At 35.4% G+C, this 27,126-nt stretch overlaps 1 protein-coding gene across 2 annotated transcripts in view; it reads left to right on the forward strand.

The window, feature by feature from the left end:
- The window catches only part of slc38a4 (solute carrier family 38 member 4), an 88,532-nt gene that overhangs the window by 43,901 nt on the left and 17,505 nt on the right, over positions 1 to 27,126 (forward strand). Inside the window, exons 1-13 of one of the 2 annotated variants that reach the window (XM_039760870.1) lie at positions 8,061 to 8,154; positions 11,030 to 11,237; positions 17,938 to 18,031; positions 18,114 to 18,229; positions 18,993 to 19,066; positions 19,175 to 19,267; positions 20,436 to 20,517; positions 21,387 to 21,469; positions 21,556 to 21,614; positions 24,304 to 24,558; positions 24,658 to 24,737; positions 24,953 to 25,053; positions 25,988 to 26,112. In XM_039760870.1, coding sequence (XP_039616804.1) covers positions 11,131 to 11,237; positions 17,938 to 18,031; positions 18,114 to 18,229; positions 18,993 to 19,066; positions 19,175 to 19,267; positions 20,436 to 20,517; positions 21,387 to 21,469; positions 21,556 to 21,614; positions 24,304 to 24,558; positions 24,658 to 24,737; positions 24,953 to 25,053; positions 25,988 to 26,112 — 1,269 coding nt within the window. In that variant the 5' untranslated portion in view covers positions 8,061 to 8,154; positions 11,030 to 11,130. Of the gene's footprint in view, positions 1 to 8,060; positions 8,155 to 11,029; positions 11,238 to 17,937; positions 18,032 to 18,113; positions 18,230 to 18,992; positions 19,067 to 19,174; positions 19,268 to 20,435; positions 20,518 to 21,386; positions 21,470 to 21,555; positions 21,615 to 24,303; positions 24,559 to 24,657; positions 24,738 to 24,952; positions 25,054 to 25,987; positions 26,113 to 27,126 lie in introns of those variants that run through there. The other variant, XM_039760871.1, reaches the window with a different exon arrangement.

Here is a 27,126-nt window from a genome sequence, read left to right on the forward strand (position 1 = left end):
TGAATTAACAAAGCATCCCTGAAAACTGCTGAGGGATGGTTTAACTCTGTTCAGTCCTTTACATTTTGGTCTTTTGTTCACTAATGCTACTGCTGGCACAGTGGTTCCCGAGTCAGGATGAGGGTCGTAGTCAGGGTATGGAGTCTATTAAAAATGTTACGTATGATTGTACTCAAAAAATAATTGATCACAAAAAAGGAATAGAACAATCCTGTAACGATCAAATAGACTACGCACAATTCATTGTGTTTCTTTTTTATGTTTTGTACTGTTATACCTCTATTGTGGTTATTCTTTGCATGTGTGCACCAATATGTAATTAAAACAACTTAGTAGGATCTTGACAGTCTAGACCTGAAGTTCAGGTGTGTCTAGTGACAGATATATGGTACGTGTAAAATAAACACTGAGCAATTATAATGGAACATGGTTCAAAGCAGATCCAGCAAGACAGAAAATGGATAACAGTAGAAATGATTTTAGGCTTCAGGCAGAGAGACAAAGGTTGCTTGACCAGTACAAACACAACACCATATTGCCAGGACCCCTCCTGCACAGATTCCTTCAGTCTGTGTTTCCCACAAAGGTGTTGCTGATAACATGGAATTCTGCTGATCTATTTAAGGCTCAGTCATGATGAATTCAATCTCCATTGAAGCTAAAAACAAATTCCATGTATCACAGAAACCTTATAATCCATTAAAAATACAAGCTTCTTGAATTCCTTTTTTTTTTTTTTATTAATTTTATTACAATCCATACAAAGCAATCAAGTTTTTACAAAAAGAAAAATTGAGTTAAGAACAGATCGATCCCCACCCCTGAGAGAGAGAGCAAGCCAAACGGCGTAAAATATAAGGCTTGTAAACATACCTAAATTAATAAAATCTCTGTGCTTTATGAACTTATTTTAAAATATTACTGATTAGATCCTGCCATGTTTTGAAAAAAGTCTGTACGGATCCTCTAACTGAGTATTTGATTTTTTCCAACTTCAAATAATATAACACATTGGTTTCCCACTGACTTAAAAGAGGAGAGTTTGGGTTCTTCCAGTTTATCAGAATAAGTCTGCGTGCCAACAGTGTAGTGAATGCAATCACAATTTGTTTGTCCTTCTCCACTTTAAGCCCCTCTGGAAGAACCCCAAACACAGCTGTTAAAGGGTTAGGAGGGATTGTGAGTCCAAGGCTGTCTGAGAGGTAATTAAAAATTTTTGTCCAGAATAATGTTAATTTGGAGCAGGCCCAGAACATGTGACCTAGGCTTGGTTGCAACGTTCGCAGGTTGGATCATGCCCTGGAAACATTTTGGAGAGTTTTAGTCGAGACAGATGTGCTCGATATAGAATTTTGAGTTGTATAATTGTATGCTTTGCGCATATGGAGCTCGAGTGAATTCTCTGCATTGCTACTTTCCCCTCCTTTTTTTATATATTAAGCTTCATGAATTCCAAGGGTCCTGCTAATGAGAAAGATTTCTGTCCCTATACCCATAGAATTGGGTTGAATTAATTATTGCTCTTGGTTCCATACAGATCAGGCAGTACAAGGGCCACCAGAGAGCAGTCTACCTTGCCCTATAACTTTATAGGCTTGAGTAGAAAGAACACTGGAATACTGATTAATTATTACATATATAGAATACAGGTATATAGAATAGGTTGGTTGGGCAGTGGCTGACTGACAGTGAAGAGAGGTCAGTGTGTAGGGGTAGACAATATAAGAGTGTTGAATAAATGTATATAGAATGTAAATAGGGAGAGTGCATGTTTTTGCTTTGGTTGTGGGTAAATGGAAAAGCCATCTCAACAGAGAGTCAGGGCAAAATATTTATAGCAGGTCTCAAAGATAAAACAGGGTTTTATTTTTCATTCACATTTTTAAATAAAAGCTCGTTTTGATATTTGAGAATCTGTCTGTGATTATTTTGTGTCTAGATAGATGCCGGGACTCTCCTCTGTTACATTTGGCATAGGAAGCAGAACAAATGACTTTTTTTAATTAGAAGGGTCCACAGTTAAGTTTACAACATTCCTGGAGCCAAGACAAGGGAGAAGGAAGGCAGTAAAGATGATTTTGAAATAGAAGGAAAGAACCTGAACTTTATTGTACACTTGAAGGTGTTGCCAAGGCAGCCAGCTGTTTTAGCAGTGGAGATTGTCCACTTATTCACAAGGATGCAAGAGAAATTGTGAAACAAGGTTTAAATCCAGCTATCAAAACAATGTGACTGTCAAAGTATCAGACACAAGCAGAGCCAGACACACACACTTAAGATCAGGCTGTTTACTGGAGGGCTGCATTTGTCACTTCAGTTAGCATACTGAAGCCAGTTTTGCTCCCCAGGAAGCAAAAAAAGACAGCGGAAATAACTGACTGTTCAATGCAAAATGTTTCTTATTTCCAGTAGCCAAACATTTCCATCAATGTCTGGGAACCTAAAGAAACATCTGTCTTCTCCAGCATCATATCATGGCTAATCTCTTAGCTTGTGTCCACAACAAGACCTTTATTGTGTGATGTTTAAGACCAGGATGATACTACCAGTTAGATCAAAGCTTACAGAAGCGATCTTCTCCTTAATCATGAGCAATGCTTGATGAACACAGCCATTGCTTCAGGGACTGCTGAACTGCACACTGTTCAGTAAAGATGATATGTAACATACAAAAATAAGACATTGCTTTCCTGCATTTACTGTATTTATATCCTACACAGAGGCGGTTATGGGATGCCCAGATTATTGCTGTGGTTAATGTAAGTGGATAAGGCCTACTTAGAGAGATTACATGGTCCAAAGAGAGACATACCTTTCATGCAATCACAAAAGACAAAGCAGATTCCCGCCAGTACTAATAACAGGACTTCTCCCTTAGATTGAATTTGTGCCCTTGATGTGCGTTATTTAAGCAAAACTGGTAAATGTATATTTATAAAAGGTAAATACCACTGACTCACTCATCACGAAATCTCCCGACCCATGAGGACCTGGGACTTGAAATTTGGAATGTAAGTTAACCTTGGACCATAGGTGCTCGCTAAGAAATGTTTTTAAAATTTCATGGTCCAAGCGCGAAATTTCTTACAGTTTTTAGACCCGTTTGTATGTCTGTCCGCTTTTCACAAGAGAACTACTTAATGGATTTAGATCAGGTTTTTTTCTATAATTTGCTTGAACATTCCGTTGATTTTGTGACTTTCTCGTCGTGCTAAGTATCATAGTTCGCTTGCGGTACCGATTTATTAGAGCAAATCCAAGAGATACTCATCCGGCTGTGGGGAGGGGGGCGGGGCCCTCCTCACTCACCTGTCTCCCTCAGGGCATAACCTTAACTCAGTTTAGTTAGTGAACGAGAGAACTACTTAATGGATTTAGATTTTTTTTTTCCTATAATTTGCTTGAACATTGCGGTTGATTTTGCGACTTCTCTCATTGTGCTTAGAATCATAGTTCACTTGCAGGAGTGATATATTCCCTCTAATCTGAGACGGAGGCTGCGGGCCGAGGGGAGGGGGAAGAGTGACGTCAGGAGTAGAGAGCTGGGCAGGGCCTTCCTCACTGTCCTGTTTCACTAATACGCGGGCAAAGCTGCGGGGGATGGCTAGTAAATGATAAAATGATGCTTTGGCTTTCTTTTTGCACTTTAGATAATACACTACAGAAATGTATGCTACTTTATATAATTATTGTTGTTTTTTGTCCTCACCATTTCTAATATTTTAACAGGTGGTATAGTTTGATGTTTGTATAAAAGATTGCATTAATACAGTAATTCAGATATACTGTATATTTAAAGAAAATTTCTATTTTCTAAATAATATCATTCATTGTACTTCTGGTAAAACATACATCACAGCCAGCCAGTAGTGTCGGTAACTCATCATATAACACACTTCAAGCTGGTAAGCTAAGTTAAAAGAGAGGCGTGGCATATCTCAACAGGTCTAGATGCACATAGTAGGTCATGTGATATTTTCTTAGTTGCATAATCAAGTTCAGGGCAGCAGGGCACTGGGATCTATCCTTGTAGCATTGGAATCAAGGTAAGATTAAACTCCAGATGAGGTACCACACTGCATTGTTGAACTCACTCACACACACTTACAAACAGCCAATTTAGATCGGTATCTTACATACTTGAAGCATTATTATTAATTTATGACTTCGTATTAAGTGAAATTTAGAGCATACATTTAACAAAAACTATTTTATCACGTAATCATTTTTTTTTTATAAAATATTGCATATTTTCATTGGGAGAGAAGCCAGAATACACAAAAAAATAAAGGGAGCAGCTACAGTAACACTTATTTTATAATGTAAATTAACATGGTGGATCATGCTGACGGAGTGGTAAGCATTGCAGCCTTGCATATCTAGTGTCCTGGGTTTTGAATCTTGTGTCATTACATTATCAGTGTAACGTTTACACATTTTCCCCATATCCATGTTAATTTTGCTCCTGCATCCCCATTAGACGTGCTGCAAGTGTTATGTTAATTGCTATTTCTAAACTACCTTGTGGGAGTATGAGTGAAGCTGAATGACTGGCAACCTTGCCCAGGATTACTCTCTGCCTTGTGTGCGATACTGCTGGTGCAGTCTCTGATAACTGTGACATTATATAAGCAGGTGAGATGTTATAATATGGAATGCACCGCTTAGCTCTTTAGTCTTGACACTCTAAGGTTCAGGTTTAGCTGTTCTCTTCATATCTGTGTAAATATTCTGGTCTCCTACCAAATCCCAAAAATGTGTGTGTTGGCTTAAATTGGCTGTGCACATGTATTTGTGTGTGTGTATGAGAGAGAGAGCACTACTGACCTCCCAGTCAGAACTTTTTACTCATGGCTGCTGGTAAGGTTTAGGTCATTTCAAGAATTAGGCTAGGCAGGTCAAGAAAATTCTTACATAAGAAATGAGACAAGAAATGAGAAGAGACCAGTCAATCCATCAAGCCTGTTTGTTTAGCTAATAGCTAAGCCGTCCCAGTATCTTATCCAGATTCTTCTTGAAGGTTGTCAAGGTTTCTGCATCAACTATATTGTAGTTTGTTCCAGAGTCCCACTACTCTTTGTGTGAGGAAGTGCTTTCCAGGTTCAGTTTAAATGCACTTCTGAAATGTAAATGTTTGCTTGGTTATAATTAATTTATTTTAATGCACATATTTTCAAAGTTAGTTTAAAAAAACAGTGATTGTGTTTGCGTAGGTCCAATACTGCCTGTGCCCAATAGTAAAACTTAAAAATGACTGCAAACACTAAACACAAATATCCTTCAATTAAGTCATTTTAAGGCATATGCTTGAAACTCATTATTATTATTTAAAGATTGTGTATTGCATGTAATTTAGAGTATACAAAATAATTTCAGGTAATCATTTTTATATACCGCATATTTTCAGTATCACAAACATATTTAAAGATTTAGAATTATTACAAAGCAGAAAGCAATGAATTAAGTGAAGTACATAGCAATAGATACAGATGGTATGTCCAGATTTAATAAAAAAAGAATTGCACTAAAAATGCAAAAAATAACACTTTGGGGAAATAGTGTCACTGTTAAAGAAGATACATTTTACAAGCTGTAAAAACTCTTACAATTTAGACAAATAATTATATCATAAATCATAACTAATATAGATTTATTATTAATGGAATCCTGTTTGTTAATAATGAGAAGCAGTGCTTTTAAAAAATAAGCAAACTAAGTGTATAGAATGAACAGTGAAACATGAAACAAAAGATGTTTGATTAGACAAAGTTATGTAAGCATAGATTAAGTTTTTTTTTTTTTTTTGCAGGTTAGAGACCCTTTGCCTGTTGCATCACTTTATCTACATTTCTAGCGCAATAACATTGTGGGGGTTTATATGAGTGGCATACTTATAAGTTGTCAGACGAGGCACTAGCCCAGATAAGATAACAGGAGAAGCGGCTTAAGAATGTACAAGTACTTAGATTTATTCTGGGACTGGTAAAAAATTATAAAGGATGAAGAATGTCTAAGTGCTTTATTTCATAAAGATCTGCTGCTACTTCATAACAACAATGTATGACAAGGTACTTTTAGTTCATATTAATGTATTAATGTACATACATTTCAAAAATACCAGACATGTGTTTGTTAGAATTTATCCATTTTATCTGTTTGTGCAGCTCTTTACAATAATTGAGTTTTTATTATCAATCCATTTGAATTTGTTAATATGTTTGCTTAAAGAAAGCTTAATTGTTTGAAGTATAACTAGTGAAAAGTTATGTTCTTTTTTTGGGGAAAATATCCATAGCCCGTTTTGACCATGCTTTGAAGCTTGTGGTTTTCATAAAATACAGCTTTGAATGGCAGCGCAAACCAGTGCCTGAATCTCACTGTGTTGAAATTCTACAATGGCTTAATTGGCTATTGTTCTTGCTCAGAGTTGCAATGCCATCAAGTTTATAAAATTTAATAAAGAGTAATTTCAATACAGGCAATGAGATTGTTTGGCAGTAACATTTTTACTCATTGTGCATTTTCTTTATGAATTTATTTATTATGTTCTGTAAGTGTGGCTAATGTTTGAAAATGTGGTGAAACTTCTTTATAGGGATGGCGCAGTGGTAGTGCTGCTGTCTCGCAGTAAGGAGACCCGGGTTTGCTTCCCGGGTCCTCCCTGCATGGAGTTTGCATGTTCTCCCCATGTCTGCGTGGGTTTCCTTCCACAGTCCAAAGACATGCAGGTTAGGTGCATTGGTGATCCCTAGTGTGTAGATGTGTGTGTGTGTGTCCTGTGGTGGGCGTGCGCCCTGCCTGGGATTTGTTCCTGCCTTGGACCCTGTGCTGGCTGGGATTGGCTCCAGCAGACCCCTGTGACCCTGTGTTAGAATATAGCAGGTTGGACAATGACTGACTTCTTTATAGGTTTTTCTTGCTGTTTTAAGAATTCAGCTGGGTACAGTATATGGGGACGCTTTAGGTAAGGAGCTACATAGGTGCATTACTCTTACTGCTATGGAGAAAGACAATAAAAAACAAAGCACCAGTGTCATCACTTCTGAATAGAGGCTACCTAAAGTGTATCTATTAGTCCCATAATGCTTTGTAAGGAGATTCCAACAAAGGCTTTGCTGTGTTACATAACAATAAGAGACTAAGAAAGAAAGGTGCTTTCGAAATCCACAAACTCAGGACACTACAAGTTATCCCTTAGGTAGAGTTTGTAGAATGTTCATTTTTGGTAAGGATTACCAGTAGTCGAGTACGTCTTAAGTGTTATTGTGGTAGGCATTGAATTCATGTGTTGTTAGTATGGTGAAGAATATGAAGAACAAGTTTTAAGACTTTATCAATGAAAAATGGCTTCAGGAGTTTTGGGTGAGGGAAGTATTTTGAAGTCAATCAAATATTTCTTTATTTCCAGTACTTGTACAGGGAAAAAAAATTCACAAAGGAAGTATTTTTTGATAAATGTGTGTTAATTTGTTTATGTACGATTATATTTATTTTATTATTTTCTTTGTGTTTCATTTTATCTAATTATTTATGCTTTGTAATTATAATATTATATTAACATCTTCTAAGCTACATATCATGTATGAAAGCGTGCAACAGAAATAAATGCTCTTGTCGTTATTTACTACTCTTTTAAAACATTTAGAATGGTTAAACAATACAAATATACAGAACACATTTGCCATTTAAGTTCCTTTAGTTCCAGAGCTGAATTTCAAACCAGTTCCCTACAGAACATTTTTTTCTATTTTACATTGAATGTTACATGATAGTTCTTCATAGTTTTTTGCCTAAAGTGGCATTATCAGTAGGATCTGAGAATGCAACTTGTATGTGCCAGAGATGAGCAGTTTTGTATTTGTTCCAGTATGCACTGAGCAAACAATCTCTGGTGCAATCCTGATGTTTAATCTCAGGCGCAGTTTGGAACTGTCTTTCTAGTAATGATGCAACTGAAGGGGTATATAAGTTTGGTTTGGATGATGATTGGTTCTGAATGTGCACTCCCACTTGCCTTTAAAATTATCACTTCAGCTAACTTAAGCGATAAGATCCACATTATCAACTCTACTGCCAAAGGGACATTTTTGATTGGGAGACTTTTCATAAGAAAACTTTCCCTGGAGAATCAAAATTTGAAGATTTCAGTACAAGGTAACTACAATAATTTATCGATTGAAGATTGAACTAAAATTTTTACATTTAATTTCCTATTATTTGAAAAACATTTTTTTTCCTTCAGTCAAATATTAAACATTGTAATCAAACAGATTGAGAAAGTTAAATACAACAAAAGGAGATAAGAATACAATTAAATTTAAACAGAAGGAGATCATCTTAAAAATATCACAGGTTGAAGTAAATGTATTCTTTTAAGTTAGTTATTGTTTTTGGTTTTCCTACGTACTTATACAGAGTCATGCCGGAATTTGCATGTTTTCAGAATTTCTTTGTGGATTTTCCATATCAAACCTACTCAACCCAAGTCGGTGACACCAGGCCAAAACCAATCGTGATTGGGGCAAAACAAGTTTAACATATATGTTGGCTTGAATATTATTTTCCCTTTTAATTTCACTGAATAGGTGAGTGGCACCACATGAAAAGTGTACAGCATAATATTTATACATAAAAATGGGTCTCATTTTATCACTTTTGTGAGCGAAGTCTTCCACATTGCATCATTCAGTCCCATCCATTTAGCCTTTAGGATGAACAACCTACCGGACAGGAGTTTTATGGATAATTTTGCCACATGTCTAACTAAAATGTTAAGCCATTCCATTGACATTTTATGTAATGTATAAAATTACTTTACCAGCAGATAGTTGTGTATTTCATAGATTTACTGTTAAGTTTGAACTGCAATAAGATTATACACGAGTGGACAATCCAACAGTACAATGTGAGATATCTACAAAATCTACCCATCCTTTTTCTGTACTGGCTTGGTTCTGTTAAGTTTCGAAAGGGGGCTGGTGCTTATCCTTGAAGTGTTTCGGAGAAGGCAAGAACCAATTATTAAAGAGGCCCTGGTCTGTCAAACAGCATAATAACATGCATAACCACACACCCTCATAATTGGCCATTTTAGAGTTGCCTCAGCTTTTGAAGGAGTTGCGACAAAAAATATATCCAGGCACTGGGAGAATTTGTGGACTCCACACAAGTAATAACCAGGGCAGGATTTGAACCTAATCTTATAATTTTGAAGTAGTAGGGCTAACCTCTGCACCACCGTGTCACATTTAGGTGACTGATGCTTCACTTTAATTCTATGTTGTGGGTAGTGTTTGGCATTCAGCCCCTGGCTTAAGTTTCCTAAGTTACTAAAAAAGTATGCATGGAATTAATAGAATTTTAAAAACAATCTGCATCCAAAGAACTATTCAAATAATGTAGACTTAAAAAAAAATGAAAACATGTAGTATGATTTGCATTAAAAAAATACTTATATAAGTTGACCTACAGTGCAGTGTTTGCACAATCATATTTGTAAATACTGTAGAAAAAAGATACATGCACAGCAGTTGCTGTTTTCTCATGGAAATACTGTGAGTAAATGTTTAAGTAGCCTGAAATCTGTAGCATGGACAGAAAAAGAGTAGAAAGGGAGAGCACAAGGTTGAAGTCTTAATTTATTTTGTGTGGTTGTTCAATTGACAATTGTGCCTGCGGTTCTTCTGGGCGTGAGTAGACAGGATAAGATAGCATTTTTTTGGAATTTCTGCAGGACAGTTGTTTTAGTGACTTTACATTGGAGACCCTGAAAGGTTTGAATTTGTATCTCTTTCTTTCTTTCTTTCTTTCTTTCTTTCTTTCTTTCTTTCTTTCTTTCCTTCTAGAAATGAGTGATAAGATGTGAAACATGCAGTTTTGGCTTGCATAAATCTAGACATAATGTGCTGTTTATATAGTTTGAGGTGGATTAGTTGCTAAACAAGTTCAAGCAGTAGAAAGAAATGTATGCAGCTGCTAAGGTATTGTTAAACATTTTGAAACTACTGTTTTTTCAATTACAGTTTTTGCCTGAATTAAGTATTGTTAGTTATGAAATTTTTTACCCGTCATCCTTATGTGCCGGACTACAATAATGATTGTGTCATTTCAAATTGAAATAAATTGAAAGCTTGCTACAGTTAATTATTTGTCATTCTTTATCAAATTCTGCAAAATAAAAACCTCAAATTCTAGTATCCTTCTGATTTAAGTTTCCTAACATCAGAAATTCTTTGAACAAATGGTGCTCTTAGTTAATTAATTGAAACATAAGTTTTTTTGGGTTTTTTTTAAGGTGATATGCTTTCTGTGGTATGATTTGCACTGTGCTCATGCATATGAGCTCATTTATATGAGGCTGAGCATTGAGTATACTAATGTTTTTTTCCAAATATACAATTGCAACTTACTTTAAAACAAACTTGATTACATAGTTTCATTTAGAGGGCATTTTATTTAATTGTTTTATAATGGCAGTACCTAGAATTAGAAATCCAGCCATCTAAAATGTGTATCAGTAAGAGATTAACATTTTCTTTGACAATACTCAGCTTTTCAGTGCATACTTCTCGAAATACAGCAGGTTTATAGTCAGAGTTTTTTTAGTAGAGAATCTTACAGTATATACTAATGTTACAATTTCCATGCGTAGAGTATTGTCCAGAGTGCAGTTTTCTTTCTCTTTCTTTCTTTCTTTCTTTCTTTCTTTCTTTCTTTCTTTCTTTCTTTCTTTCTTTCTTTCTTTAATTATTATACCAAGTGACAATGTGTTCTCTTAAAATCTACACACAGTCTCAAACAGTAGCTTGCATTGTTTAGCTTTACTGTTGTTCCATTTTTCACATAAACAAGTGTTATGCCAGATAGCAACTCATTGTATTAAAGTGATTGGATTATCTTGAACCATACTGTATGATTGTGCAATGGCTCTTTCATTGTGCCTTCTTTGTTTATCTTGGCATTGTTGTTCTTGTGTTCACGTTATGCAATTCTTAATGTCTCTCTCTCTCTCTCTCTCTCTCTGATCTAGTTACAGAAACTCTAAAAAGAACAGGAACCTGCTATTACTGAAGAGAAGGATCTTTCGAGAAATATAGTGCACCACTCACATCCTCACTTGTATTTTGTGATATGGACCGAATGGAATTAAAGAAAGTGAAAACGGATGCCGATCATGACAGCAATAGTGGGGAGAGTTTTACTGAGCCAATAGATTCTGAAAAAGCAACAATTAATAGGTTAGTATTCATGACATTTTAAATATGCATACTTTATAGTACTGTACAGTATATTGTTTTGCTATATTTTTTTACAATTAGATTTGTCCAGCTTTTTGACAGCTCCTTTAAGAAAGCAGCATTGAATGTGTGGTGTTATGTGATTTTCTAGCATACAGCTGTGATCCATGAAATTAATAGCTTGTGTATTCACCCTAAAACATTTGATTCAATCTATGATATATTAATATCAGTTTACTAATAGCATTTGGGGATTCACTGTTAAAAAATAGTTCATTTCAAAGCAACCTATTCATATTGAATTGTAAAAATGATCTGTTTTATCACAGTCCATAAGATTACCTGGTAACACTTTAGTTTAAGTACTGCAAAAATGCAAGTCTTACTCATTTGTCATTATATAAAAAGACTGTGGCATACACTTCTTTGAATCTTCGTAACACTTGCAAAGCATCAGTAAAGTGTTTATTTATTTTTGCATTGTGGCATACTAACAAAATGCCACTTTGGAGTGCCCTGAGGTTGCTAATCTTGGACGCATTCTCTTGCTATTGCATATTTAGCATAAGATCTGTGAATCCCTCATATTCATGAGTAATTTTAACCTTTTCAATGTGCTGCACTGCACAGAGATGAATAACATATCTACTGATGTTTTATAAGTGTGTAATGAAGACCAAAAGGAGCCTTTGTTAAGGTTTTGTTACATAAGAATAAATGAGTAATAGATACTTTTTTGCAGTACCTAAACTAAAATGTTACCGATCAGCTAATAGGAATTTGTAGAGAAACATTTTTTTTCTCTACATATATAGTTGTATGTGAAAATTTCATTTTTTTTGTATTATTAGTTGTTATTAGAAAAGTAATACTTTTTACAGTCCTTTACTACACATGTATGAGCAGCAAAGGCTCTTTATGCCTGTTTGTAAAACTATTTTCGTAATCTTTTTCACTGAACTTCACTCTTTGAGAAACCAAAATAAGGAAAACAAAGCACAAATGAGGCATTTTGAGGTTCCTTAGGTGTCCTGCCTTGTACCTGTCCCTGCAAGGAAAGGCTTTAATCTGGAATAGGATTCAGCAGATATCAGAATGTTTGGATAAATGGGTGATTGCATAGGTCAATATTTTAGCAAACTGCTTTACCAGGTATTATCTTCTCTGCATGTGTTATAATTTTTATCTTTCATATTGTGCTATGGGCAACTGAAACCAAATATTTAAAATAAGACATTTCTTTTTTAACAATAAATTCATTTGTTTATATCTGTACACTGAGATGACAGATTGTTTAAAAACTGTCCTAGAATAAAAGACTACCATAAAACCTAAAATATAGAAAATACAATGTAAAAAATAGAAATAAAAAATATATATATAAATATTGCTTCAGTTATTTTAACACTGTCTCAGTGGTCATCAAGTTCCTTTTATTATCTGTAGTGACTACATTCAAATTGCCATCTCCTGTAAAATATATACATGTGAACTAAACAAAAAAACAAAAGAAGTTTCAAACCAAACTTTGAAACATGTGTAAATGTAAACTAAATGGAGAATTAGTGCATTTTGTAGTCCATATGGATGATGTCCTTGCATACTTTACTTGAGGAGCAACTTCTGTTTCTTAGTTCTGAACAGAAGAAGCAGCCTACTTATACATTTCTGCATTTATATTTTATTTGCTTAGCAGATGCTTTTATCCAAAGCAACTTACAAAAGGAGTAAACAGTCGAGTAAAATTTATACCAGAATTGTGTACAATACCAGTGTGGGGAAAGATGTACTGTATTTAAATATAAAGTAGAATAAAGAATAGCAACTTTTATTGTCACAAAACCGAATTTGGTGGAAATGCTTGTTGATACAGCTTTGCTTACAGGCAAGTGACATTAACAAAAAATAGACACATATAAATACAGTCAGCAAGTACAAAATATGCAATACAGAATAAGAATACACAAGATAGAGAGGCAATACAGAGTATAAAGATGGGTGCCCTGTAATGCAGACCTACACTTAATCAGTTTAATTTAGATGTAATACAAGATACAGACCTCATAAACAAGGTGATTTTTCATTTTGAAAACTTTAACAGCAGTCAGTAAACTATAAGGTTTTAGATTTAAGTGATCTGAATCGCCTACATGCAGGGAGCAGCTGAAATAACATTTTGTGATGGGTCCACAATAATCCCATTATCACTTTTATATACAAGGATTCAGCAGAAGGGACGGAAATACCAACAACCTTTTGGGCCTTTGTAAAAATACAGTATGTTATTGTCTTTTGATTCTTAAAATGGCTAGACTGCCATACCACATAGAGATGAAAGATATAAGAATTCTCTCTCTTTAATAGATGTATAGAATCAGACAAGAAGGTGCTTTCTGACTCCAGATGTCCTCAGTTACCTGAAGGAATACACTCTCTGATGTACCTTCATTACAAGATGGGCTCTGTTGATGTGTCATTTTTGGGAACTGCAGATAATAATACATGCATTGGAATTAAAATTAATTAAGACTAAATATGTGTAAATATGTTAATGATATTTCTTTTGATTGATTGTGTCCAATGTTTTTTGTCCGCCTTAACAAGTGACTGTGTGTGTCTGTGTAGCTCTGTGTACATCTAGTTACTAGGGTTAGGAAGAAAAATTTTAAAATAGGCAGAACATGTAGACAGAGGTAACAGAGGTTGGGAGCATGTGCTAATATTATCCAAGTGCAGCAGGCGAGGGGTCTAAAAATATGAAAATTGGTCACATTAGCTTGGTCACTATTCTGTTGTCCACCATTATACAGCAGCAACAACAGTGTGCCAGCAACTTTCTTGCACCCACTCATTCCACATGAGCAAGGTTTGTAGCTATAATGCTAATTACTGATAACATCTTATTGTGAGCAGTGGATGAGTGAATATAACGATAAATCTATGTGCACAATGGGAAGATCCAAAGCTCCAACACAGCTAGGCTAGAGTTGCTAAACCAGGTCATTAAGGAAGAGACTGCCATCGCACTCCCCCAGCAAAAACTCTTTGAGTTTAAGAGTAGTCAATTCAACAACAGTCAGTTTGAGAAATGGCAAGTGGAAATGGAAAAAAAAATTGGCTGCTTCAACGGAAGAGGAAAATGCTGTTGCGAAGGAAATGGATCAAGTGTGTATTATTATACCAGGTCAGATGGACAACCCATGTATCAAATAAAAAACATGAGGTGTTTGTTGATTACTTAGATTTCATCTCGTCTTAGGCAGGTAGCACAGCTGGTAGTATCTATATTAATAAAAGGCAAAGCCCTCACTGACTCACTCACTCACTCACTCATCACTAATTCTCCAACTTCCCGTGTAGGTAGAAGGCTGAAATTTGGCAGGCTTATTCCTTACAGCATACCTACAAAAGTTAAGCAGGTTTCATTTCGAAATTCTACACGTAACGGTCATAACGGTCGAAAATGTCCACCATGTTGAACTTTCTTATTTATGGCCCCATCTTCACGAAAGTTGGTAGGCGGCTTCTCCGTGCTAACCGAAACCAATGTACATACTTATTTCGGTGGTATGACGCCACTGTCAGCTGCCATATTGAACTTTCCAACATCACTAATTCTCCAACTTTATGTGTAGGTAGAAGGCTGAAATTTGGGAGGCTCATTCCTTACAGCTTACTTACAAAAATTAAGCAGGTTTCATTTTGAAATTCTACGTGTAACCGTCATAACGGTCGACAACGTCCGCCATATTGAACTTTCTTATCTATGGCCCCATCTTCACGAAATTTGGTAGGCAGCTTCCCTGCAATAACTGAAACCAATGTACGTACTTATTTTGGTGGTATGACGCCACTGTCGACCGCCATATTGAACTTTCCAACGGTCTTTGTTACTTATTGGCCCATCTTCAACAAATTTGGTACGCGGGTTCCCAACGCTAACTGAATCCTACAGCTCGGTCACTGTGTGAGGCGGCGTTGGGATGGGGGACCCCACGTTGTTGGCGCCTGCCTATATAAGCCCTTCCGTTGCTCTGGTCTCTACATTTCCTTCCTTGCTTCGCCACGGGATTCACATCTCCCTGCTGATAAATGCAGCCTTTTTATTTAATCCACGGCTTCTCCGCTGTTTTATTGTTCGTTTACTATGGTTATAGTTATTGTGTAGGTATTTTAGACTTACTTTACATTGCTCAGGTACCCATTTCCTTTATCGTTCCAACCGTACCCCCATTAACATGTCTATCGAGGTGATCACCATCGATCAAAGAACTGTCACTTACTGAGTGGTTTCCATGCCCGGAGATGGCACCTACCTTTTCCATTCTCTGTGTTACATATTGCACAGCCATATCAGGCTCACTCTTGATATCCGGAGGAACATTGTGTCTAATTTATTGAATGACTGGGACAGGTTCAAGGTGTGGACTGATGATGATACAGGAGATAATTATACTACACAGAAGCACTATAGAGAGTGAAATGCTTAAGCCCTTCACCTATGGTTCTGCATGTGAGTTGATGGCTGCTGCTGAATTGTTCGTTTGTCGCTTTCAAGTGTAACGAAATGGCCAAATATTTTACACCTTTCGACAACCGCCAATGCCTCTTAAACATCTTAGATTCACAGGTGAAGATTTCAGCCATGGACACTTTGATGTCTATGAATGTTTAAACTCTCAAAAGCTGGATGTGAAGTTATCGATGAAACCAGTTGTATGCTTATAACACTTGACAGATGCCGAATGTCACTTCAACACAAGTCCTGCAAATGCTGTCGTAATTGATACAAACCATGAAAGTCAAACCGATTATGACAGCAGCAACTTTTTACATGGCCAACTGTACATTGCATGCTCAAGGGTAAGCTCAGTGCACAGCTTGGTCATATTACAACCGGAGGGCCGAACTGACAATGTGGTATACAGTAATCCCTCGCTATATCGCGCTTCGACTTTCGCGGCTTCACTCCATCGCGGATTTTAAATGTAAGCATATCTAAATATATATCACGGATTTTTCGCTGGTTCGCGGATTTCTGCGGACAATGGGTCTTTAATTTAAAGTACATGCTTCCTCAGTTTGTTTGCCCAGTTGATTTCATACAAGGGACGCTATTGGCGGATGGCTTAGAAGCTACCCAATCAGAGCATGTATTACATATTAACTAAAACTCCTCAATGATATACGATGTGCTTCCCCGAGCGGATTGTTTGCTTGTCTCTGTCTTTCTCTGACATTCTCTGCGCCGGACGGAGGGGGTGTGAGCAGAGGGGCTGTTTGCCTAGAAGATATGGACGCTACTCTAAGAAATGCCGCTTTATCGCGGTGGCCCAAAAGCACGTATAGATTTTTTGATTGTTTGCTTTAATCTCGCTCGCTCTCTCTCTCTGACGTTCTCTGCTCTTGATGGAGAGGGTATGAGCAGAGGGGCTGTTTGCACAGAGGCTGTTTGTTTAGAAGATACGGAGGCTACTCTAAAAATGCTGAAAGACTACCTTCACATTGCTCCCTTCTCTGCGGCTGCTTTATCGCGGTGCTCATACTTAAAAGCCCAACAGCATGTATTGATTTTTTGATTGTTTGTTTTTCTGTCACGATCTCTCTATCTCTCGGACATTCTCTGCTCCTGACGGTGCTCGTTTGAAGAGAAGATACGTTTGCATTCTTTTAATTGTGAGAAAGAACTGCCATCTCTGTCTTGTCATGGAGCACAGTTTAAACTTTTGACTAAAGGGCGTTATTTCATGTCTAGAGGGCTCTAATAATGTTAACAGGATGGGAGAGTTTATAAGGGCTTAAAATATATAAAAATAACCATACAAACATATGGTTTCTACTTCGTGGATTTTCACCTATCGCGGGGGGGTCTGGAACGCAACCCCCGCAATCGAGGAGGGATTACTGTACAAAGAGATCCTTAACAAATAATTATTGGTATATTTTCCCTCAGTTTAAAAAGGTTTATTTTTCTTCTTAATAAAAATTTTAAGGCAGTACTTCGTCGCTGCGAAGCACGGGTATTTTGCTAGTATAATATAAAAAGATACATTGCTCTTTATGTTATGTAGCTCAGTGTAGTAGGAAGGAGTCATTATCTTTATTCAGACTCCCCAAAAATGAACCGACATTAAAAATATCAATAGTTAGGCCTTTGTCTCTCCTGTTGTTTTTAGGACGACCTCCAGGAATTCTGTCATGTTTGCACAAGCTTCTTCTCCCTATTATTAAAGGGTTAGGATTCTCTCTTTTTCCTAAGCCCACTTGTAACCCTTTACTATATTCCTAATTACTTCAGTGCTACAGTATAGTTTTAAGATTCATCTTGATTATGCAGCTAAACTCTTGGACTTTTAATGCTTCCATTCACTTTTTCTTTCCAATTGTTAAAACATTTATAGCATATGGATGGGAATACTGGTATACATGCATTACTTCAGTTATTTGTAAGGACAATGTGTTTTACTATTTCATTTATAAGATAAGACACTTTGATTTGTACCATATTTCGCACTAGCTTTGTTATGTTTTACTGCTATAATTTGACACTTAGAGTTTGTTGACATATTTTATTTGGTACATAGCATCTGTTTTATTATACATAATCAATGGCTAATGTATAGAGAAGATTTAATGGAATCAATATGTAAAAAGACAGTGTTATTCTATTTAGTCATTCAATGTCTGTGCCCTTTTTTAGTCATTTTGCTGAAAGTGAGGATGCTGAGAGTCAAAAATTCCTTACAAATGGAATTCCAGGAAGAAAAAAATATGAAGAATATGAAGAAGAATATGTAAGTTTCTGTAGATAAAACATAATGGATAACTCTAGTGTTCTGATTTGTTGTGATCCTTTACTCATGTTTCCTCATCCAGCATCCAGGAACTACCTCCTTTGGGATGTCTGTATTTAACCTTAGCAATGCTATCATGGGAAGTGGAATCCTTGGATTATCTTATGCCATGGCCAATACTGGAATTGTCATGTTTGTGTGAGTATAATTGTTAACTACATCACATCATATTAAATCATGTTTTAAAATCTTTAATTGTACAAAATCCATAAAATTCAGCATGATGAAATGTGTCTTTAATTAAACAAGTCAAATAAGAGCAATTATGTTATTATTTCAACTATCAAAGTAGTAAATTATGACTTAATATTCATTACTTCCAATGGCTTTCTATTTGGTGAATTTTTAGTGTATTGTACTGGCATTTATGCTTCTTCTTCATCCTTCCTACTATTCCTTTACAGTGTTGTTGTTTATACAGGAGACCATAATTTGGTTTCTAGATATGCATTTTACATTATCAGCATTGTAAAGCATCAATCAAAATTTCGACAAAGTGACATAATATTATCAACGCTGCTTATTCCAATTCAGGGGTTAGAGCCTATTCTTAGACAGATTAGGAAACAACCCAAGAAAAGGTGGCAGTGCATTGCAAGGCCCAATTATGCACACACATATCTGATTAGTTTAGAATCATCAGTTAACCTAATATACTGTACATGTTTCTGGGGTTGGCTAGGGAAAAATGAAATTCCTGAAGAAACACCCACACAGACACAAAAATAATATTGATTAGTTTCTCATACTGGTATCAGTTAATTCTGGCCCAGTCCTTTATGACCATTTGCTTTCCCGTTAGACAAATTTAATGGTTTATTAACATGAAATGTTTTGCAAATGTGTGCTGCCAAACCTATTGATTTGTTTTTTTTTTTATTTTTTTGCTTTCTAATTTTAGAATTCTTTTATTAGGAGTGGCAATATTATCTCTCTATTCTGTTCATCTTTTATTACTGACCGCAAAGGAAGGAGGTATGCTTATTGCTTTCCATGAGTTAAATTCACTTCAGCACTGATGTTGTAGATATTTTTAGCAAAACATCTAAAGCATTTCACAGATACATTAATTTGTGTTTTCAGGGTCCTTAATCTATGAAAAGTTGGGGGAAAAGGCATTCGGCTGGCCTGGAAAACTTGCTGCTTTTGGATCCATAACAATGCAAAATATTGGAGGTATTTGAGAGACTTATAAATAATTAAATCACTGATAGTGGGTGAGATATTTTCTGGTATTCTTTGGATCACAGAAAATGTAGTAAATTAACCTAACCTAAGTAGTAGTGGAGTGTTGGCTGTGAGGCTATGTGTCAGTACCGGCAATCGGAAGGTCACTGGTTTGAATCCTGTAAACACCAGAAGTAACTATTCCGTTGGGCCCTTGAGCAAGGCCCTTAACTTGTAATTGCTCCATCCTGGGTATGACGTTAATCTGCATCCAGCCCTGCATGTAGGCCCTCCAAACTTACAGGGAAAATGTAGGGGTTCGTGGCAGGATTGGCACTTCAGCCACTGTAAAAAATCTCATACTGTTCCAGTGTGGTGCTGAGGTGTCACCCACTGTGCTCGGGTCCCAATCCAAGTGGCTTGTCGTGTCATGGGTATGGCAATGTGCTATCGGCGCATGCTCCCAACATCTCTCTCCTCCAAGCAGACACTTTAAGTTCTGTTTTGTATCTTGGTCCTGCAAAGACAGCAAAATGGTTATTTAGTTTAGGTCCCCCTAATTACAATATGCTTCCCTAATACATTCTTTGAAATTACCAGTTCATAGTGTGGCTTAGTTGTTTAAGGTGTGATAAATCAGTGCCTGTCTGTGAATTAATGTGTAGACCTTAACAGAGCAGTAAACCTGGACAGTATATGCCACATTTGAAAAGAAACTAAAAATACATGTAGAAAGCTGCCATTTGGGAGGTTTGTTTGTTTATTTTAATGTGTAATCATTGTACAGTATATTCAAGTACAGAGGAAACTGGTGTTATCAAAATCTATTTGATATACTAGCATAATATTTACAATTACTAGATGCAAATATCTTTTTTGACATAGAGTATCTTACCAAAGTTAATTAGTACTGTTGACCTAACTTTTATACCAGTAATTACTGACTTGCACAAATACTTTCCTAGCATGTCATTTTACATAACAGAAAGAAAATTTTAATTGCTTGAAGTTAGTTTTTTAAAGAAAAAAAATATCTGCACATTAGCATTAGTTAACACTATTTTTCAGTCATTTATCCATTTACAAAATCTCATGCCTTAAAGGTATTGTGAGAAATAAGAGGTGCAAAGCATTGCCAAATAAACTTCATTTACATTCTATTTGTTTCATGTTTTAGCTATGTCAAGCTACCTTTTCATAGTGAAATATGAACTACCTGAAGTAATTCGAGCATTCTTGGGATTTGAGGAGAACAGTGGGTATGTACATTTAGAGTTTAATTTTATTTATTAGCAGGTCATGTTATAGCCTACTTCAGTATTGCTCCTGCTGTACTTTTAGGGCTTTCTGCGCCACTAGTAATGCTAACTGGAAAACACCTGAATTAGGGATACAGGGCTGTCATTTGCCAATAAGCGTCTTAATGATTTATGATTAATACAATAATCTGTATTAGTAGCTAGATAAAATTAAATCAATTGTGATCTGTAATGTTAGGTTAAAAAAAAATGAAAATGTCCTAAATCCCTTGAAATGACACAACATTTAACATATAAACAGTGTTCCTGTCTCCTTTCCTATATATTTACATTTTTGGCTGATGCTTTTATCCAAGATGACATACAACATTTACTGTATGATACAAATGGTTACATTTCTGTTTGGTGTTCCAATTGGACCACAGGCAGGTCAAGTGACTTGCTCAGGGTCACACAGTCAGTAGTGGGATTTGAACCCATAAACTCAAGAGTTTGAAGTCCAAAGCCTTAACCACTACACAAAGATAAGCATTCTCATGCAAGTAAGCATTTCGGTTTGTAAATGTGAGTATAATCTTGAATTTCACTGAATGTAAGAAACTTAAAATATGGCGTTAACATTGACAGCCTTGATGTGAATTACTTAGATTTCTATGCTGAAAGAACAGCTTCAAAAGAAGTCAAATTGAATGATTCTTATTAATCATTTGACAGAGCATCTGCTAGCTAAATAAACCACTCCATCATTTTATTTGCTAATTACACATTTATCATAAAGGAAGTGTAATCTTGTAAATGTTTATATTAAAATATTTGAGAGAGGCAGTAAACTAAGTAAATTCTTAATATTAATAAGGTGTCTTTTTCAGGGAATGGTACCTAAATGGAAACTATCTAGTGATATTGGTGTCAATAGGCATCATCCTGCCACTTTCACTTCTTAAAAATCTGGGTAATTGTTCTATTACATTTTTATATTGTTATAATCATTTCTGTATTCTTTTCTAATTTTAATTAGAATGTCAATTTTTTGTATAGGTTATCTAGGTTACACCAGTGGTTTCTCTCTGACCTGCATGGTTTTCTTCCTAGGAGTCGTAAGTACAGATATCTTAAATATAATAGGCAAAATTTTAACATGCATATTAAAAATTGAGAACTATTTCCCTTTATTATGATTTGTTTTGAATTTTTTACCTGAAAACCCAGATGCAGCACTGCCAGGGATGAGGGACTAGAAAGTTGTAAGATATAGTTTTACCTACACCTACATTGTATTGTTATTTTCAGAAAAATAAAAAAGTGACAAAGTAGATGTCTATTATATATGAGAAAGCATATAACAATAGGTTTATCTGGCTGTCATGGACAAGCGGTAATGGTAAAAAAATGAAATGCTAAGATGGAATTATTATTACAGTATCATGGACTGTAGTTATAAATAATACATCTACTCACGAGCCAAGTTTAAGAAGAAAATATGACCTTACTGTTTGTAACTGTTCATATGCCCAATATGAGTTTATTATATGTCTCCACATGTTAAAGTCATGAAGTAGTTACGGTATTTCCTGATGAATTGCTTGTAATAAAATATTTTGTATCAATGAGTGCACTTATACATTTTCCAGTTCATAACAAATAGCAAGCATTCACTGCCTTAAGATTTCTGCTTACCTTCTGACGTGTGTATAGTAGGATTATGTTGACTTTTAACAACCTCAGAATCTATTAGTAGTTGTAATAGAAGGAGGAGGACGAGCAGTAGTAGCAGTACTGTAACATGTACAGCGTGATGGGAAGTGTTTGCTCCAAGTCCAATCAACATGCAACATGTTACAAATGATAAATAAGAATGTATTAAAATGCATAATGTTATTTAATTGAAAATATAAATCAAGTGTTACTTACTCCTGTTTTACATGCTACCACAGAGTAGTACTTCTTTAGGAGGAATACTCTTCACCTGTATAAAACATCACTTGTCCAATATGAAGCTGTAAAATATTGCTGGATCATCATACTGTGTTGAATAAAAAATGTATACGGTATTTTCCTTCCACAGTGAAACTGACACTTCCAATGAATGTGAATCTCTTGAAATGCATTTAAAATGCTAATAACTCTCATTTAGATTGAGTGATTTGGTTTTGAGTTATTGTGTTCATAAACTTGTATCCTTATTGCAATAATAACATTACTGAATCTACCTTACATTTGGAACATATTTCCATTTTTGCTTGGCAGCTGAATTTGGGTACAGGATAAAATTTATCCTGTGTTGCCTTTTGGGTGTCAGGCTTATCCCCTGCCTCCATTCACCAGCCCACGTATCTAAAATATATCACGGAACATTCTTTTTAAAATATCTGATTAACTTCATAACGTCATTTTAAGAAATAAGCTCATTTCATTTAAAATTAAGGTTGCTGTTTGACAAAGTGTAGCATGCCATAATTTTCCTGAGGTAGTCAACGTTTTAAACTGCTGCATTTATTTAATATTTTTTAATATTAAATATTTGGCCAGTGGGATCCAAATATGAAACAAAAGCCTTAAAACTCTTTGAATATGCCTGTTTTGAAGCAACAAAATTTATATTTCATTAAACAAGCCTGCTGTTTTTCAGACATAGGGTAATGGCAATATAGTGTAGCTGGACACAATTTATCTTACTGTAAAATTTTGGGACTGCTTTTTCTGTTCTTTTTATTCATTTACAACAACCAGCATAAGTTATGTTTTCACACGAAGAACAATATGTATGAAGGATTCAGTGGTGCTTTTTGGAAACACTCCAAGTCATGAATAATCCAATAATAAAGTGCACCTTAATGGCTATACAGCAGAAAATAGTGAAGTATGGAGTATAAAGGTGCATAATCATGATATGGAAACAAGAGCAAAAGGTTTCATGCTTACATTTTCTATCAATACATTCAATAATCAAGACAATTTTAGACTATGGCTAGTAGGCATTAGGCTAGATTACAGTATCCCAACAAGCTATGGAGCAGTGCAGATAGGCATCAAGAGACGAATGAGTTTTCACATTTGCTAGTCTGCACTGTAAAAAGCAGCTAGCTTTGTAATGAAGCTGCAGCTCAACAAGTTCAGAAATCAAACTTACACTGGCCAGTCATGCCAGCTTTGATTTTTTTCTTCCAGTGTATTTTATCCTCAAGTCACATTGTCTACAGCATACGCATTCCTTCTCAATGGGCAGCTTTTGACAGTTCATTTATTTCAATGCCAGTCACCCTGAATCTCAAAGCAGCCATTGGCTGTAAATTTGCATGTGCCAGTCTCTTTAATTTGGCCGTCTCATATGTCATCGGTTTCAGCTCCTCTACACAAGTGGGTGAATGTTTCATTACCAATCAGACATATTATTGGTCTAAATGAGAATCTGTCTATTATAGTCAAAAAAGTAAATTTCCTGCGTAAGCCTTTGGGACACTAGTTATAATAAACACATTTGTGGGGAACTAAATTGTGCAAGTGAATTGGTGAAGAAACATGAACAAAAAAAATACTCTACTACTATGCATAAGTTTCTCAAAGTTTTCATGAAACATTTCATATTTATTATATTAAAATTCTAAAACATTTTTTCCTTATTTGAATCTGTGACATAATTTATGAATAGATATTGAAGAAAAATAAAAGGTGTCAGAATTTTGCATTAAATGCTTCCATAAAAGCATTCTGTGAAAATATGCTTATGTTTCTTCTTTCAAATCATATAGGCATGCTTAATAAATTGTATCTTTTTAATATATTCAGATGATTTACAAGAAATCGCAAATTCCTTGCCCTCTGCCTGACCTCGACCATTTTACATCAAACCACACCTTCAATGTGTCTACACATGCATATGCGGAGATGCTGCAGAACAAAACCTCTACCAGTGACATCAATATCATGATGGAGTATTCTGTCAGCCAGGGCATATTCCATAAAGAGGACATTCACGAGATGGTCAATGAAGCTCACGATAATGAGATGTGTAGGCCAAAGTACTTTGTCTTTAACTCTCAGGTATGCAGTCCAAAGACTATAATTACTCTGTAGGTTATTACGTTGTTTGTTATTATTGTTCCCAGATTTTTTGACATGTGTTTCTTTGGTTACCTCTAGACTGCTTACACAATCCCAATTTTGGCATTCGCATTTGTGTGCCATCCAGAGGTACTTCCCATCTACAGTGAGCTTAAAGAGTAAGAGACACTCTTCCTTTTACAGACAGTAATAAGACTGTGATGAGCTTGCAAAGCAAAGTTTTGACTGGCTTTGGGGTTGGTTGTTGTGAGATTGTTTGCTTGAGAATATATGTTGTGTTAAGCATAAACTTGTATATTACATCTAGATCGTTTTTTCAGTCTCTTTGAAATAATTAACTCTTTGGTGTCAAATTCTCATTTTATTTCCATAGTCGATCACGTAAGAAGATGCAGAATGTATCAAATATATCCATTATGGCCATGCTTATCATGTATTTTTTAGCTGCATTGTTTGGTTACCTGACGTTTTATGGTGAGTACCTAAGTTACTGATATTTTCATTGTAAAGTACTGAAATTCACAGCATGAGTTTTGCATTCCTCCACTTTATGCTTTTCTTTACCTTTAAAACATATGGTACATATACTTTATGTGGTGTAATTTGAAAGGTCCTAAGGTGGGTTAATGCATAAAGCTTGCCCAATGATTTAATGAGCAATCTCTCTTTTATAGTAGGCAGTGCCCTCTGATTTCTGTCACTTTTAAGAGCAATACCGAAAATTTATTTTGCTTTTGTATTTCAGTGAATTATTAAAATGTCGTCAAATTTCTGTGGACATAAAAAAAATACATGGGTCAAGATGTGTAATGCTTTCTTTAGCAAAACATGTCAATAACCCCAACAAAATGTCGAAGTATCATCATCATAGTGGAAAAGCTATCCACCATTTCTGTATAGAAGGTGGAAACCTGTTATCACATTGGCTTTCTTCATAAAATGTATGATTTACCTCTAACCTCTATTGAAAATTCACTCTGAGTGAATCCCTGAAACACAATCAACATTTGACCATCACTGCCATCAATTTTAAGCACTGAAAGGTTTTTTGTTTTTTACTCAAGATTTATTAGTTCTAATATAAGTAGACCTATTTTTTTATACGCTACCGCAACAATGCTAACTTTAACAGAAACAAATGTCAAATGCCAGTGACAACAACAGAAAAACAAAACCCCTACATGGACTATGAAGAAGGGGTCCTGGCAGGTGCATATTACTGGGGTTCAAGTACCTCTTGACCTTTACTTTTGCTAAGCATGCATACATTCGGTTTATTTGACAATTTATTGTCTGATAGTAAATGAGTCTTAAATAGTTATATAAAAGATTGATTTATTTCTAAGGACACACAATTGACTTTTAGGTGTCTCCTTGTACAACTGACTCATTGTTATATTTATTTCAGATAATGTTGAACCAGAATTGCTGCACACCTTCACTAAAGTGTACAAGTTTGATACATTGCTTCTCATGGTCCGTCTTGCAGTCTTGACAGCTGTGACACTAACTGTCCCTATTGTGCTGTTTCCGGTAAGTCTTCACTTAAAATAAATCTTTAGGGTCTGAAACTTAAATATATGTCTAATAGTGACACAGTCTGATTGCATGAGCATAAAAAAACATATATATATTTTTTAATAATTACAGTCAAAGGATGTGCACCTACACGTAGTGGCGTCTTTAAAAAACGTATAAATTTAAAGGTTCTTTTGTTCCATGTTGGACCTTGGCCTAAGGGTCGGATTATGCTTTATATTTAGAGGACAATGCCCTAAACAATATAATCAACCCTTTTTCATATAAAAAATATTTTAAATACAAAGAAAACTACATGCAGGTACAGTATACAGTATCTCATCGTACTTTTAACAGAAATATTTTATGATATGCTATTTTCCTTAAAAGATTTCTTTAATTAATGTTTGCTTTTAAAAATGTGCTTAAATTTATGATGCACAGTAATAAACTGTATGACGTTATACCACAGAAATTTTTGGTCACATGTGTACCTTTTAATGGCCAGTGTGAGACAAATTAATAAAACTACTATAAATGAATATTAATGCTTGTCAGGGCTATTTCCTTTTGTACTATGAAGCAGCATTAACAACGTTACAATAGTCTGTAGCTATATATGTTAAACTATCTGTACTTCCTATCTAAGTTGTAATCAATGTAGACCTTAGCATTGACATTTTGCAGTGCACCCTCTATTAGAATGTGTTTAGTAATGCATGTAGTAATGAAATTCATTGCAATTTTCATTCCAACAGGTGATACATCACAAACATTTATAGTAATGAAATGCATTACTACAAGCATTTTGATGCACTAAGTGTTAGAATGACAAATGCAATGCAAATATCTCTGTTGTATGCCATTTTGTATGTGATTCATAAAAGCAGTGTTAATGTTTGTGATACACCATCTGTTGGAGTAACAGAGACATACAGTAGCAACTAGACAGTAATACAGATCCACAGACACAGGCACTTATCCTTTTTATTAATTAGACAGCAGTTATAGTGTGATGTAGGTAAAATT

Source organism: Polypterus senegalus, chromosome 8 (assembly GCF_016835505.1).
Source record: "Polypterus senegalus isolate Bchr_013 chromosome 8, ASM1683550v1, whole genome shotgun sequence".
Taxonomy (NCBI): domain Eukaryota; kingdom Metazoa; phylum Chordata; class Cladistia; order Polypteriformes; family Polypteridae; genus Polypterus; species Polypterus senegalus.